Genomic DNA, 16,781 nt, shown 5'->3' on the forward strand with positions numbered 1-16,781 from the left:
ATCTCTGCTGCTTGTTCTTAACTACAGCTGCAGTTTTGTGCCCATATTACGCTCAGATGTACTGCCAGCACTGAAATCAAATCCACAGACACACACAGAACAAAAGCTGTTCTTCTAAAGAATGTGGACTCAGTTTTTTTATGAAATGTCAGAAGGAAGGCTGATTGTTATAAAAACATCCATCGCTGAACAGTAAAACTATATGTAACAAATAAAACGTCACTGGTGGGATATTCAAGTTTATTTACCGAAAAAAATGTTCAGGAGACAAAATCCTGATTAAAACACATGGTTCAGAAGTATTTTTCTTCAAAGGAAAACATCAATTTTTTGGGACAATCTGAACCGCTGCATTCCATGAATGATCAAAACAAGGAAGAATGATATTGTGCCACCTAGTGGTAAGCTAATAACTTTACAAACGTACACCAAGAGACACTGATCTTTACAGTTTACTTTACATGAGCACATATAGCAATTTTACCAAATAAAAAATAAATCAGCTTTAAAATTAATCTGTGGCTAGTGTGAAAGTATAAAAAAGCAGGCTTCTCAAATATACATGCCACAAAAATCAACATGTATTTTTCTGTACAAAATCCATTGCAGGGGAAAACTTTTTAATCATTTAGATCAGTTTTGTTGAGTCTTTTGTTTATTTATCTCAGCGTTTCACATCACAAACTGAGAAATAATGTCCCATAGTAAACACATGCTCATAGAGTCTACGCAATTTCTCAAGCAGAGGTGGCTGTCATCAAGCAGTTCACATTTTAAAATGAATGTTTATTCAGAAGAGATCACTCAAGTTCCTTAAACCGTGCAAACATGGCTTTGCGTACTGCCTGCTTGTAGGTGTTGTGGTCCCAGGATGGGGACTGGGTTTTTCTTTTCTGCTAGAAAAATGAAAAATAAAATAAAAAACACAATTTACTAGATGATTCCTACAAGATGTATTAAACAAAGAAGACAAAACACTTACTTGGACAGGTTCAGCGCCTAAACCTGGCCTCTCACTAGCTTTGTTTGTGTCCCTGAAGATGAAAAATACAAGACAAAATTAAAAAATAATGAATTATCTAGTTTATTTCCCTTTTTTTTATTACACTCAGCAATTTCAACTTCAGTCTACCTTGAACTTCCAGCCCAGTTGCCATGTTGTTGCTGCTGTTGGTGATGCTGTTTCCGTCTTTTCTGTTCTGGCGATCTGGAAGATTCTCTGGTGCTTAGCTGTGGAGAATAAACAGCACATTTAATAACATTCACTATCATTTAAAAAGTATGAACTAATTACATGACTGGTTCAGTTGCAAAAACCCCTTACTTGACAAATACTGACCTGCTTCTCCTGGTTTTCCAAAGCTTCCAGCTCCTTTTTCGACCTCTTGATCTTGAGGTGAATCTCCATGTTTTGCTGTATAAGGAACAGGCTAAGTGTTAGAAACTAAACAGGATCTGATTAGATGCCACGACTTTTTATGTATAGAATATGAATTAGTACTTTATGGAGATCAGAGAGCTGCTGGTGGCGGATTAGAGCGTCTTTGTTGGGGAACTGTCTCCTGCACAGCAAACATGCCATTTTCTTCCAGTCCGTAAGTCTGTCCTTCTCCTCCGGCTGGCTCTTCGAAGTGCTTTTAATTGCCTCCTCCTTGTCTTCTTCCACCTCTTCATCGCTTCCAGCTCCGTAGTCTGATGCCAGCAAACCCAACGAGCCCATTGGACGCTAAAACCAAACCAAAATTTAATAAGGAGCAATAGTCACAAGCCGTGTTGTACTGTATATTAATTTCTCACAGAGGAATACACCATTTCTTCCTCATCTTAACTGCTTGAAATATGTAACGATAATTATTCTGTATGAGTTTCAATTTTGAATTGAATTACTTAAATTGAAATTTCAGCTATAATGTAATTTATGAGGATGCAGATGTTTAGGAGAGAACGACTTACTTTAGATTTTTCATCTTTCTTGACAGGAGCAAGAGGCTTTTTAAAAAGATCATCAGCACCTGTGATCTACAGAAACAAAAGAATATTAACAAAAGTTGTAGCTACACCTGTAGAACAACAAAAATTATGAAAAGATGAGGATCAGGTGCCAACCTTCCTCTCAAAAATAGCAAAGGCAGCATCTGCTGACTTCGACTGCCTCTTCTCATCGTCAACTCCAGACTTCAGGACAGGAGATGGAGAACGCACCGTATCTTTCTGACGATTCTGGATCTTTGCCCAGCGCTCCATATCTTTCATTATCTGCAAACAGCAACAACAGAAGAGTTATTCCTCACCTATCTGTTATGCAAAATCCACCATGATATGTGATTACATTACAGGGAACGCCACCTTAACAGCAGCGAGACTTCTCGGTTTCTCGTCTTTGCCGTCCTTGTCTTTTCTCGGAGAGTCCTCATCTTCCTTTCTCTCGGGAACGACAGAGAGAGATTGGACGGATCCATCAGAGCCATCTGCAGAACCAGCAACAGGGGCAGCAGAAGCCTGGGGAGGTGCTGAAGGTTTCTTCATCTCTAATGGGGCATCTGCAGCCGGGTTGGAGAGAATGGCTTGATCTTCTGCAGTCATGGTGGGAGCTGGGTGGGAACCTGCAGAACTCCCTCCTGGAACTGGGATGTAGGTTTTTGATGTTCCATCCCAATACAGGTACTCCTGGGTTTGAGCGTTGTAGAAATACTAAACAGAAAATATAGAAAATTAGGGAATTATTTAGCAAAATATCCCCCCAAAAAAGCAATGCGTAAAAAAAAAAGACATTTTTTTTCAAAATCTAAAATTCACAAAACCTGCGAATTTGTGAAAGGAAAATCAGGTTTACATATTTATTTTTAATTACAACACATGCTGTGAACGTATACAAGGTAACTTATTAATCAATACAAAAATGTAAAATTGATTTCTTGACAAGCATTGATGAAGCAAAATGTTTTTGTGAGAACGTTTTGTAAGAAAGACAAAACTTGAGTAATGCCCACAATGAACAAGATCTGGCTTTCTCTGTTTTCAGCTCTGGAGGACCGACTGCATCAAGAAAAGATTTTAGATGCCACTAAAGACAGACGACAACATTGCAAAACCTCACTGCAGAATAAACAATGGGATGTTTTCAATTAGAAGCTTTATTAGCTTCGCAGCAATTAGAAATGTATCAATCACACTTTTCCATGGTTTATTTAAAGTACTGCATATTCCTGACAATGTAAGCTGGTTTGGCTCTTGACCTAAGTGGCGCTAAAGACAGAACTGCACATTTATGTTCTGGATTCTCACCCTTGAGTTTGGATCGTAGTACAGTGTCGTCTCCGGATCGTAGTAGAAGCCTGATGTTGAATCATACAAGTAACTGGACGTGTCTGGAGTTTCAGAACCTGGAGAAAGTTTGAAATTTTACACGTCTTCAGAATTTAATAGCTGATTTATAATCTAAAGTGGGTTTTATATTTTTATGAATATTAGCATTTTAGAATAGTAGCAACTTCCAATAGTTCTCTAAATCCATGCTTTCTCACCATAAATGTAAGTCTGTGATCCTTCTGGTGGGGGCTGCATTTCAGCTGAATCTGTGGGAACATGAAGTCCACCAGTTTGGAGTGCTGGGGCTGCAGTAGCAGTTTTATTATAGTCCATTCCCTGCATAAAAAAAATGTTCAGTGTTCAAATTTTAGAAAACCAAGCAGAGTCTCACGTTAGATTTTTACTTCAGTAGAATAATAAAAAAGTGAACCTTGAATACATTTCTTTCATTTTGATGTGCATGGTGTACATCTAATGACTGCAAGATTCAGTTTCGTAGACAATTACAATTTTTACATAACACCAGAGAACCAAAGTGACACCATGGCCATTAGAGTTAGTATTGGTGGTGTTTGCAGTGGAGACACATGCAAAATCTTGCCAAAATATAAAATCCACCTGTTAATAAATACTGGACCAGATAACAGACATTAAACTAAGACCAGTTGATAGCATGGCTTGCCAAATCATCAGTGACTATAGAAACGTCCCACTGGAAGCTCAACAACGGTGATTATCATCCATGGTTATGGAGGCCGTGACATAACATGTCTGCATTAAAAGTCATTTTTAATTATGTTATGTACAAAATTTGGGATATTTGAATTGGAGTACTGAAATAAAACTAAATGAAAATGATAATCGCATTTACTGTAATCCATCTGTTAATAGTATGATACCTACCAGACTAAGGCTGGGGTCTGACGAAGTAGCAGGATTCATGTTGATATTCATTAAATCTCCTAGTAGTAAAAATAACATGTTTAGGTATTTCAGTACAAAACTTCGTTACAAAAAACCCCAAGACGTATCTGAACAGTCACCTTGCATTGCAACATCTGTTGCAGGAACGCCAACCATAGGAAGCAGTAGAGGATGTAAGTACTGTGGAGGTGGTGGGAACGGCTGCTGTAATAAAACACCAGTCTATCAGATTTGGTTAGTCAGTTTATCCAACAAAATTCAAATGTTACATATAGATATCACACAAAGCTGAAACAGTCTGAACAAGTTTCAGTTGTTGCTTAATATGGTAAAAATGAAAACAAGGTATTTAAAACTCTGAATGCTGCCCCTGCTAATGTGCTTATCTGCTCTTATTGTGCACTTTAATCAGTTCGACCACTGTTTAAATATTCTTATTTAACTTTCTATAGCACTCGCAGGTTATGCCTCAGTTCACAGTAAAACTGACAGAGTTAAAAGCAGCTGGAAAAGTAAAGCTTATAAAGTAAAGCTGTTTTATATGATCTTGTCTCTACATAAAACTTACTCCTGTCATGGTGTCTTCAGATGGATGCCCAGCCATTGAAAGGTTTGGTGCATCATAATCTCGTTTCAAACTAAAGTAGAAAAAAAAATTCCAAGTCAATTCAATAAAAAAATTATTGATTAAATACAATCAATAAAATTAAAACAAAAATTAATAAAAAGAATCAAGCAGAAGAAATAGATTTTCAACAGAAGATGGGTGAAAAGGGAAGACTTCACTCATGGAGACTCACTTCTGGTTCTTGAGAGGTCTTGCGATTTCAGCATGGACTCTGACTCCATCGATACACAGCGGTCTGGGTTTGGTGATAAGCTCCACCAAACGCCTTACTTGCTCGTGGGAGTCCATGTCGACAAAGCAGAAGCACTTTGTTCCAGGGGGTTTTCCCTTCACTAAACGAACGTTTCTCTCATCCAGATACGCAAATGGATCCAAAGCTTTTAGGATGGTCTCTACCGTGGTGGTGGGTTTCACATTCTTGATTATCATCGCTATAAAAAGCAAACAAAATTAAAAAACCTTGAGTTAATAGTCCTTAAAAAAAAACAAACAGAAAGAGATATGGAACAAGTTTAGGTCAACATACTTTTGCTGTCTTTGAATACAGACTTGAGGTGGTCTGACATGTGAAGAGGGTTGTGGTTATGTGACGACTCTCCTGGAAGCTCAGGTTGTTCTTGTTGGTGCTGCTGGTCGACCTGCTGCTGCCACGCCTCTGGGGTCAGGTCAGTGTTACGCTGAAACTGAGTTAGCTCCTCTACAGGACCTTTGGTGTTTTGGTTGGTCCTCAGATTGTCTAAAGGCTTGTCTGATGGGGGTAAATGTGAGTCCAGGGTTGGAGGTCCTCTGTGATCTGGTTCCTGTTAGAAAAAATAGACAAAGACAAAAAGGTAAAAATATATTAAAATATTTCTCAATGGGCAAACAGCCAAGTACTGCCTTCTTACATAATGACAAAAATTAATAATTCTGTAATCATACTCACAAGAAGAACTCTTTCACACTCATTTGGCTGGACGTACTCCATAGCAGATGTTCTAGTGCCAACCTTTATGGATCCCTGGAAAACAAACAGGCAATGCAGTTAGAAGTCCACCACATCAGTGACCCAGCTATGATGACATCCAGCATGCACTATGGGAGGTTTTATCCGTCCCGTATAATGCAGAGAGTAAAACGGCTCAGCAGTTATTGGTGTGGAGCCCGGTACCGTCGCCTTGCCGCACACTAGCCATTTATCTTCCAGAGTAGGGTATCTTCAAAGAAGCTAGCATTTCGGACTCTGGCGTTTGTTGATTTTATTCATCATTTACGCATCTCCTACTCTACCCATGGGTCAAACAGTTTTGCGATTCATACCATGTCTGACCACAGTAAAAGCTTCTCACCATTTCTAAAGTTGAAAGAAATATCCTTGGATAGGCCTCAAAAAATGTGCAGAACCTAACGCAGATGCAACTTTATTTGGACCATAAGTTAACAAGTCGAGATGCAATGATCTGGCTTTTTCGGGACGACATCAAAGATTTGACGAATCCGACTTTTTTTTTCCTACGGACGATAGTATCAAAAAAGATGTGTTGTAAAGCCTTTTGGTAGAACTAGTAGGTTAAACTCAACTGATAGTAGAGGAAATGCCTAACCTGTACTTGATTTTAAGTAACATCATATTGGTTGAAATGTTTGCCAATAGGAACAAGTTCTTAGTTTTGGCCAGTTCACAACTGCCTACAGAAAAGAATAAAAACACTTTTTGGTGTTCGACTTTCTTATCACTGATCAGGGCAGATCAAGGGAAAATTGGCAAACTCTGTCCTCTGTCTGCTTGATCTAATAATAAGCTTTCTGAGTTTTACAGTTATAGTTCAAAGTCTGAAATTTATAACATAAGAAGACTACAAATCTTAATATAACCTTTCTTTAAATTGACATTTCTTATTTCTGTTTGGGGAAAAAATGGTACATTAAGCTAGACTGCACCAGCTGATATTAACATCAATCATAACCAAAAGAAGATCCAGAGCATGGCTAAAACAGTGCTGGGCTAAAGATGCTCCAGAACAATTGTAGCCAGGACAAAGTGAGACAGATGTCAGGGTTTCCCTCTCTGCATCATAAGCCTGGCGGGCCACCAGGCTTTACTTGTGCCCCCACCAGGCTAAGCATTGCTTATTTAAGTTCTTTTTTATGTTTGCATTTTTAAGATTTTATAATCGGTGTTCAGATATTAATCTTTCAATAACACAATTATCAAGTGATATTTTCAAATTTCCTGTCAACTTTAAATATTTCTTAACTCAAAAACACAGTGGGCCGCTGGATGAATGACTGCCCTAGCACCCAACCACTGGGCTTAGCAAGTTTTCTGGGGGAAACCTTTGATGTGAAATAGTCCATAAAGGGGGTTCCAATTTTCTTTTAAGTTTATTATTTCTAATCGTTACTAGATATTAAGGAGCTTTAAAAAAACACTTTGGAAAATAGCTTTTAACAACAAAAACTAAGTTTGGATGGCACATACAAACACAACTTCACCCGAGAGTCACTCTCACAGCAGATTCTCCAAAAAACGAACAATGTCTTCATCAACATCTCCTTCCATCTGACCTTACTGCCTCAAAAATAAATCTATAGCTTAAAAGTTTCCTCAAGAACTACCAAAAAAGTTACAATTTACACTTAAAAATAGCTAACTGATGATAGTGAGGATGCTGCGTCTGTGGTCCCATAGTTCTCTGATAATCACGCAACCACAACTCCTTTCTAAGAGTCACATTTTGATTTATCCCATTCAAGTTGGTTTGGGAAGAACACAGAACAGCTTTCAGAGCAAGTAGATAGAAGCCACTGGAACCAAAGAGGGCAGCGCTTACCCAGCAGCACCAACACGAGCACATGTATGAAATAAGTGATATACCAAATAACACAGAGCGAACACGGTCATAATCTTCATGCTGGCCATCCAAATTCATTCAATGTCTTCCATTCTCAAGAAGCTTTCTGGAGCAGATTCTGCTGATGAATGCATTTTTTCAGATTAAACCAAGATTCCTCCGGTTGAGTTGTTCCTCTTGCGATCTGAATTTGTGTGCTGTTGTCATATGAGAAATTGTAGCTCGATCGCATTCCCATCATTGAACTTACAAATTTTTGATTACACCTAGAGGCAAATAACACCGGTTGCTCAAGCTCAACCTTTAATTTTGCATAGACACAAATAATCACAAGGTATGCAGAACACGTTTAGGTCATGCATTGAAGATATGATCCAAGAACAGTTCAGTTCAAGCAATTAAAGGTCTACTCGATCCACGTGAAAAACCCAAAAATAGAAGCCAGCTGCAGCCATCAATACAAGTCAGTCCACCAAGTGGTTTTAATAATGCCACGTAGAAGTTGCGTAGAAATAATAAAAAAAACAATAATCACAAGAATAATTAGAATAAAAGGCAATCAAATCTATTATAGATAAGAGGTACAAAACGCTTGAATCTTAAGACAGAAATTCTGTCTCATCTGCTGAGCATCAAGATAAATTGGACAAAAACACAAAATGACAAAGTGCTGCAAGCAATCTAAACAAGGACAAAAACAGACTCGCTATGCTAAAAACCTTGAGCGCAGTTTGAAACAATCCAAAAGCTCAGAAAAGATGGAAAGTCAGAGCATCTGCATTTAGAAAAGCGCACACCTGCACCATACCAGTCAACCACATGAAAACCGCTACGGAAAAAAAGTTATTTAAATTTATCCCAGTCAACTGAAAACCAAACATAGCCACTTAAGAGTTCTCAAAGAGTTTGACATAACCAGCAAAACTAAAATTACATACAAAATCTGGGGAAAATAAACACCAAACTAAAGTTAAACATAACAGAGGACGCATTGAACTTCTTGGCCAATGAATTTAGAAGATTTAAGACTTCAAATGCCACTTAAGAATTTTAAGCCTTAGCTTTCACAAACTCTTCGCAAGCTTACCAACTAGTCAACTAAAGCAACAAAACATAGAGCTGCTAAAAAAATTATAAATTGCTAATATTTACTTAAAAAAGATTATAGAACAACTTTCTCTTAGTTGGTTGCCATTCAACCTTGTTTAAGAAAACAAAATGTTCCCAGAATCTGCCTTAGTTCTTAGTTTGGATTATTCACACAAAACAAAGGGAACTCAGCTTCACATTAGAGTGCACTTGGACACATGAAACCAACATCGCAGAATCAGTAAAATGACAACGGCAGTCAAGTAGTTCATTGCTTACAACCCAATCTCCTGCTTCAAACATCAATCTGTCAGGGTTTCTATCAGATGAACATTTAGCATTACTTTCAACACTCTATAGAGCCAAAACAAAGTCACAAATTAAAAAAAAAAGAAAAAAGATAAAAAAGAGGAACATGTCTGAAATGGGCTGTTGCTAGCCCGGCCATTACCGTTTTACACGATTGTGCACAATTCTCATCTTCCTTCAGTGCCATTTCTGATCTTTCTCCCGTCAAGCTTGATTTCTCTGGTTGAATTTCAACCAGGCCAATCAGTGAACAGATGGCGAAGTTGCAAACAATGAAGTTTTTTTTCTGCACTGACTTCGAATTGCAGCTTGCTTGTGACTTTACCAATGGCAGCGGAGGATGTAAACGAAACCGTTCAGTCCGTCTTGGCTACACTTCCAAATATTGAATTAAGATTAAAAGCCGCCTTGTTCCCTCTGAACAGTGGGGGATGTTTGCTTAAAGCACAGGCAATTTTCAGTAAGATTCATAGCGTTGAACTGGCACATTTTATACATTGCGGGCAAACCTTAGCGATTGCGTAAAATTTAAAACTTCAACAGTGTTCATGCCTCCAGGAAGAAATGGTTTCTCAATAGCCAAGGGTACAGACCCTCTGTACGAACCAAAGCGCAGAACAAGGGTTTTTACCAGGCTAGGTTGTTACCGTCATGCTGATAACTTACACCATATGGCTAAACTGAGGAAAAAAGAAAATGTTTAGACATCCATTAAATCCTAAAATTAGAAATGTTCACTCTATAGTTGCAGATGAAGTATTGTTCAATAAGATGGCTGGATTTTCCAACATTATCCTACAATAAAGGCACAACGAAGCATTATAAGGACTGATGTTCAAAAGAAAAATGCTGCCTCTGAGCACTGCTTAAAACTTGTGAGTGATGAGTTTGCGTTTCAAACAAATACTTTACACAGCAAATACCTCTTACTTTTGTTATTTAGCTTTTAAAAATAGTGTTAGAATTGAAAAACTATTATTAAAAATTAATGTAAGTATTACTTAAAACACTAGATGAATGTTGAAGTCTCAGGTGGAATGAACTGGGACTATTTTGTGCTTGTTAGCTAGTGTGCAGCTAAATACGAGAAGTTAGCTCTGTCAAGCCAGGTTTTTTCTGAAATTACTGAATAACAACTTCAGTAACATGATTTTGTGGATATATAATGATGACAGCAAGATATTTAGGATCAACATTTTGGATTAAAGCCCCTTCCCAACACCCCAGCTACTGAGTGCCCTCTCAACCCCTTGTAATCCAGATGGGAGAGACAGCCGTCTCAGAGTGACGAGGATGGGCCACCTTGTTGGACTCCATGAAGTGGACTGCATCCTCGAGGTTTAAAAACTCCACATAGGCCATATCGTAGCTGTAACCTGGGGACAGCATTTGAAATACAGATGGGTTTTTGTTAGTCAAGGTCAGAAATAGAAAAATAAGCATTCGTGAAAACATCGAGATCACTGAGAGTGCATTTTCACAGATTAACCGAAACACATACCTTTTTGAGACAACTTTTGTTTGATTTATTTTTTCTGGTTACTAGGCCATTTACTACAGCTTAGATAACCAAGACAAGTCATTGGGTTCAAGATTCCCGAACAAATGGCTGTAAATGTTTGCATGGCGTGAACCAAAGATAGTTCAATGGCGTTTGGAAACATCAAGATGGAAATATGAACTTAGGGCATCTCCTTTAATAAAAGACTTGGAATCATGTAGACATTTGTGGCGCAAATATAAATGAAGTTTTACTCTACAGCACTTTTTCTGTTTTACATACTACGAACATGAACCGTGCGATACCGAGACAGTTTTCATTTTTCGTTCAGCAAGATTTGTTTTTCGATAATGGACAATCCTTCTATCCCAGATCTTCTGTGAAACACTTAATATCACTCCAAAAGTTGCTAGTTAGGAAACCCTCTCTTAATCCCCAAATGAGTCATCCTAGGATAACAAAGGTTGGCAGAACAGAATTCCCCCGAAACGTATTTTCACTGAGCGAGTTCACAGACACCACCAACAACAAAAGCAAACAAGAACAAAACAAAAAGGCGAAGTTTCACATTTTGTTTCAGCGAAATATCGAGGGACATATTAGCGATCGACTGCCCCAAACAAATTACAAGAGAAGAACCTCAATTCTTACCTGGCACAACATTTTGGATTTTTATCCCCTGCATCGGTACGCCATCACGGACTGCAAAGGCTCCAAGAATCTGAAAGAAGGAGAGTCCTAGTTGATAACAGCACTCAGCCTGTGCAATTACAATTGCCCAAATTTATAATGTTAACTGAAAGTTGTACTTCTTTTAAAATTACCTGATCCACTGAGTCAGTCTTTGGAATACCACTTATGGATATAATATTCGAAACTTTGTCCTTCACTGATGCATTCCTGTAATCTCGATCCTTTCAGAGAATGGTTATTGGATATAAACCAGAACATGAAAATTACAAAAACAATGTCTTCACAATAAATAGAGTCAGAAAAAAACACATACCTGGGAACCAGAATCTGTGAATTTTGAAGGTGTAATTGGATTAGGGTCCTTTACAAATTTTTCCGTGGGAGGAAGTTCTTCGTGTTTGTAATCAAACACCCTTCTTGATGCTGTTCTGTAATCTATGTCCCTGTAGTCCTGATCTTTTGCTTGAATTGTGCTGTTGCTTTGGTAATCCTCTTCCTCCCCTAATTTTTCCCTAAAAGGTATTTGTTCAGGTGGGCCGTCTTTAATCTTTCTAAAAGAATCACTTGGCTCCTTAATCTCACGTGAAGGTTTATTTTGTTCTTCAAGGTATGGGACCCTTTCATCATGACTCATTTTATTCTGGATATACTTCGGATCCCTTTCTCTGGACCATTCTTTATCGTTTCTACTGCAACGACCTGTTAGAGGGTTTGTTTCTGGCATCAGATGATCCTGTGGACCCTTCTTGCCAGGTATTGGTGGGTCTATTGAAGGAAAGTGGTCCCGCTTGTGAAACGGTGGTGGGTCCCTCACATTCACATTGCTGCCGAGACCAACAGGGAAACTAGTATCAGATCCACCTTTCAAATCTTTTCCCAAAAAAGGATTCTTGTCCTTTTGACGGTTCTTCCATTCTTCGGCGAGAGTCATCTCCTCGCCACTTCGATAATCCATTAGGGGGCTACCGCTTGCATCGGGGTAATCTCTACATCCAACAGTGTCTCCTGGACCCTTAAACTCTGGCCTCCGACCAAGAACATCTGGGGCCATGTCTAATCTTTCCCGTTCAGCTGGAGGGAACTCACCTGGACCAAATCTTAAAGGAGAACGGTCCCTATCTCTGAAGTCGACAGCTGGTCCAGGCCGATTCCTGAAGTCCATATCAGATTCAAATTTACCTCTTGGGTTGAACGGTGGCCCTTCTCTTCCATCATTATCCATGAGTCTCCTTTCAAGTGACGGTAAGTCCATTTCATAGCGATCAGCATCACCAATACCCCCTGGGTGCCTGTCAGGCATGTCCCTAAATCCATCATCTCGTTCCATTCGATCCATGGGAAAGCCTCTTCTTCCATCAATATCAGGCCTGTCAAAGCGGTTCATGTCATTATGGAAAATTTCTCTGTCCCTCATGTTTGAAAATCTGTTGTGTGGTTCCCATGGAGGCATACCCCTCCCTCCTAAATCCCTGCCTGGCCCACGAAAACCAGGGTTATCAACAATTTGGTCTCTAATGGAAATTTCAACATGCCTCCTAGGATGGAAGTCTTGATCGTTCCTGGGCATGAAGAAGTCTCTGTTTGGACCTCTTCCTCGCATATCACCTGGAGCCATATCATGACCTCTCATGGGAAAACCATCCATCCTTCGCTGGTCCATAGGTGGAAAATCAAGCGGCCTAGGGCCCCTATGGCCCATGTTCATGCCATCTCTATAATCAGGCATTGGACGATCTCGACCCCAAAACATCTCTCCACGGTGATCACCACTGAAAGGTAAATAATTCTATTAGTGTGTTGATTAATTCAAAACAGACAATTGCTTAGGGTCAACTTGATTTTTTTTGGTTTTGGTTTCTTTATTTGCCAATTTGCTATCCAATTTTAAATCTCAGCATTGGTATTTTGTCACTGTAAACAAACAGTGTTTTTACATATGTGCTTAATTCATATCAGTTTACTTTTTGGTGAAGTTAAGGATTTTCATACAGTGGTAGAATAAAAATACTTGTTGAATATATATCTGACTATTATCAGAAAAATCCCTGTTTCAGCAAGTCCATTCTTACACAATAAGATAGATCACAACCCTTGATTAAGGACACAATATATTGTAAATATATTCTGAGAAGAAATGTTTGAATGCATATTTGTTAGCTAATATATTCCAAGAGTCATGAATGCACATTGTGCACGGCAAAAAGATGTTCAGCCTGTGCAGGGATGAAAATGCTGAAGTACACAGTGAGTGTGTTGGAAATAGAAGAAAAATTTACAACCTTTCGACAAATATTCAGAAACTTGTGGAACTAATTTAAGGAGAAAGTCTGGCTCCTTGTAAACAATCTATGTTGAAATCAGGGGTGGCTAAAAGACCTTTGAAGAGTAATAGAAAACAAGCAAAAGCAGGAAAAAATAAAGATTTCAACTTAGTCTAAGACAGAAAAGTTAGTTATCAACCTAAGGACCTGTTCAGACCTTATATTCATCTATACCAATCGGACTAGAGCTGAAACAAGGAGAGATTGGCTCAAACTACATTAGACTGATTCTAAGCAAATTATCTGGAGTGTTTTACGGTTTGAAAGCAAACTGTGCAGAGACACTATTAGGACAACTCGCTGACAAAAGCAGAGCAGCACAGTCATTACCTGCATGTGTCTCAGTTTGGAATAATGCACTTTAAAACAGCATGCTCAAAATCAAGAACGGCTGCAGCAGCTGTTGGGTAATATAAAATAAAGATCTATCCACAAAACTATTCAGAAGAAAACATGACAAAAAGTTGAGCAGTAAGGAGGTAAATGAGAAAGCCAACTGCACTGCTGTTGACACCAATTGCTCCATCATTGCCAGACAAAGCAAAGTGTTGAGTGTTGATGTTCATTCATTCAGGGATCAGGTGATGTGTGCAACGAAGTTGAATAGAAACAGGTGATAGCAACTGGTAAGACGTTTGGGTTTTACAGGTGGGAGACTACAGCAAGTTAAAAATGAAGAGTGGAAACCCAGTGAACAGCAACTTAATTAATGAGATGCAGCTTGTCCACGCTAAGGGAACAATAAAAAAAATGTATTAAATGCATTGATCACTTTAAACCCAGGTGTCAAGGATTGGGGTCCTGCAACTTTCAGATGTGTCTCTGCTTCAAGACACCTGAATTAAATAATTAGGTAATAAACAGGACTTGTCTGTATATTGAGAAGCTAATTCAGCCACTGGATTCTGGGTTGTTGCACCAGTGACACATGTAAAAATGCTGGACAGCACACCCCCTCCACAACCCTGTTGACCATTTCAAAGTAATACTGGCTACTAGACCACAATCCCTGTTTTGCCTTACCTATTAGCACTGACTGGTGAATGGTTGTTAAAATAAAACAATCTAAAATTGTGCTAATCAGTGAATGCACCACTTGCAACCTCTACCATTGATAACACTCTAAGCAACACTCTTCGTTTAAAGGGAAGTCAGAGGCCATTGAAAAGGAAACAGTATTTTCCATGACATCTGTTGTTCATGAAAAACAGAGTGAGTGTGATACTTTGAGAACATAAGAAACGGGCTCAACTTACTACATCAATGTTAATCTGCTTTTATCCTTTTGAGCTTTTAGTCTCCTTTATGGAACATCCTGGATTTGGAAATGTTGGCAGCCTTTTGGCCAACTATATGTTTTGGAACGAATGCACATTCTCCATGGAGTACACACAGGAAGCCTGCTGTTTTTACTCATGCTGGTTGCACTAGCCATGTTAATTACTGATGTAGATTAAATTAAATTTCAATCATTGTAGATTTTAAAAAAGTATTATCCTGTTTTACAGCACTGCCTCTTCTGCGATGAACTAATGAGTGCTCACAGCTGGGAAACCAAGTTAAAAAATGTATCCTCTTCTTTTACCCAATTATAATATAGTTTTTAAAAACAAAATCACAATAGACTAATATCTGTTTAATTAAGGCAAAACTTTACAAAAACAAGATTAGAAATCAGCCACAGCATCATAAACTTGTGCATTACAGTATATCCAATTAAAACGTCAATTGCCTTTTGGATTGTTATTCCAATCTGATACAAATAGCAGAGCCCGAGATGGTAAAATGATTACAGATGAGAACATTGAGAGGAAGGAAAAGTGGATTCATGACAACCATTTTTTTGTCCTTGCAATATTCAATTAATATCAACATTTCCTGCTTATCATGGTGCCCTAGTTTTGAATGGTCGTGTTAAAAAGTGCCAGCTATACTTAAACAAAATGCAATGTAAGAATAAGACCTTACAACTGACTGTTGTTTCTAGACACTAAATTAAAACAGAAATGCAGTACAAACCGAGCAAGTGCATATTTCTTACTAACAACATAAGGCTGCTATAAATGTGTCATTAAGTACCAAAGATGTTTCCTTACCGGAAGGGTGGTCTTCCCCGAGGTCCCGGTCCATCCCACATGTTTACAATTATTCTATATTTAGAAAAAAAATAAATATCAGGATCGTTCGAGCTATACAGGAGGGCGCAACACTGTGTCCAGTAAAATAGCACCCCCAATAAATAATCATAAACCCGGTTGCTCTTTAAACAACTGACTTTATAAGTGCAACTTATTTTATTTTAGCAGCATTGTTATTTAATGGCACGACGTAGATTCTTTGAAGATGGCTGCAACAACGTCAGCTAAGTGACAGAAATGACTGGGGGAGTGACTGTTAATAATGGTGGCCGGCTAACTGTAGCTTCCACAACAAGGCCCATTACATCTCCGTAAAAACACAAGCAGAAAAGTCAGAAATTACAGCACTGCATTAGGATTCAGAGGAATTGCACTGATTAACACGGATACGACTTAACACAAAAAACCTGATTTTGACGTGAATTCAAAGAAAGAAACAAGTCATCCGGTGACGCTTTGAGCTCTCATGACAAGCTAACGCTCAACAGAGAGTTGAGCGTTTAACCTGCGTTTAATCTTAACCTAAACAGTCTCTACCACAGGGATTAGACTTAAACATTGCTAATAATATTTCATCTAGAAAACCCACCTTGGCTGTTCTTAGGGCTTAGCTTTTAATTAGAAATATTTTCAACGAGTTTCTCGTTGAAAGAACTAAAACAAAAATGGAAACGATGATGCTCCTTCTACGTTGTGAATTAATGGTTGCCAGCTAATCCTCTTAACAGCGTCACCTACTGGACTGGAGGGTGTAAGAGAAAACAATGTGTTTCATTTTTGCTTTCCAACGACTGATTTATTCACAATTAACTATCTGGAAAATATTCAGATTTGATTAATCTCAATAAGTTCAAGTATCTGATTTTAGCTTTAGTGTAAATACTCAGCTAAACTCAAACATTGCAATTTCTTCTCTTCCGCTTCACTTTTTTTTTCTCTGGTGTTGCTATTCAAATCCTGGTGCATAACAGATGTCGCATAATTCCAAAAATAAAACAGATATGAGTAGTTTAAACAATAAAACTCTGTTTTATT

General features: G+C 38.4%; 1 protein-coding gene across 3 annotated transcripts; it reads right to left on the reverse strand.

The window, feature by feature from the left end:
- Window positions 1–223: 223 nt before the first annotated feature.
- On the reverse strand, window positions 224–16,452 carry rbm6 (RNA binding motif protein 6). Of its 3 annotated transcripts, none has more exons than XM_028002372.1 (22): window positions 16,336–16,452; window positions 15,705–15,758; window positions 11,601–13,056; window positions 11,419–11,508; window positions 11,246–11,315; window positions 10,396–10,469; window positions 5,787–5,861; window positions 5,388–5,661; window positions 5,034–5,292; window positions 4,802–4,871; window positions 4,353–4,437; window positions 4,213–4,271; window positions 3,525–3,645; window positions 3,286–3,383; window positions 2,347–2,691; window positions 2,107–2,256; window positions 1,954–2,019; window positions 1,502–1,726; window positions 1,340–1,414; window positions 1,133–1,230; window positions 983–1,034; window positions 224–896 (listed from the first exon to the last, which is right to left on the reverse strand). In XM_028002372.1, exons 2-22 carry the CDS (start codon window positions 15,743–15,745, stop codon window positions 801–803), a joined length of 3,879 nt encoding a protein of 1,292 aa, XP_027858173.1. In that variant the 5' UTR covers window positions 15,746–15,758; window positions 16,336–16,452; the 3' UTR covers window positions 224–800. The 3 variants fall into 3 exon arrangements, with proteins under 3 accessions (XP_027858173.1, XP_027858172.1, XP_027858171.1); XM_028002371.1 differs by having other exon boundaries at window positions 224–893; window positions 4,353–4,455; XM_028002370.1 differs by having other exon boundaries at window positions 4,353–4,455.
- Between the last annotated feature and the right edge of the window lie 329 nt (window positions 16,453–16,781).

This window comes from Xiphophorus couchianus, chromosome 20, assembly GCF_001444195.1.
Source record: "Xiphophorus couchianus chromosome 20, X_couchianus-1.0, whole genome shotgun sequence".
In the NCBI taxonomy this organism is placed as follows: domain Eukaryota; kingdom Metazoa; phylum Chordata; class Actinopteri; order Cyprinodontiformes; family Poeciliidae; genus Xiphophorus; species Xiphophorus couchianus.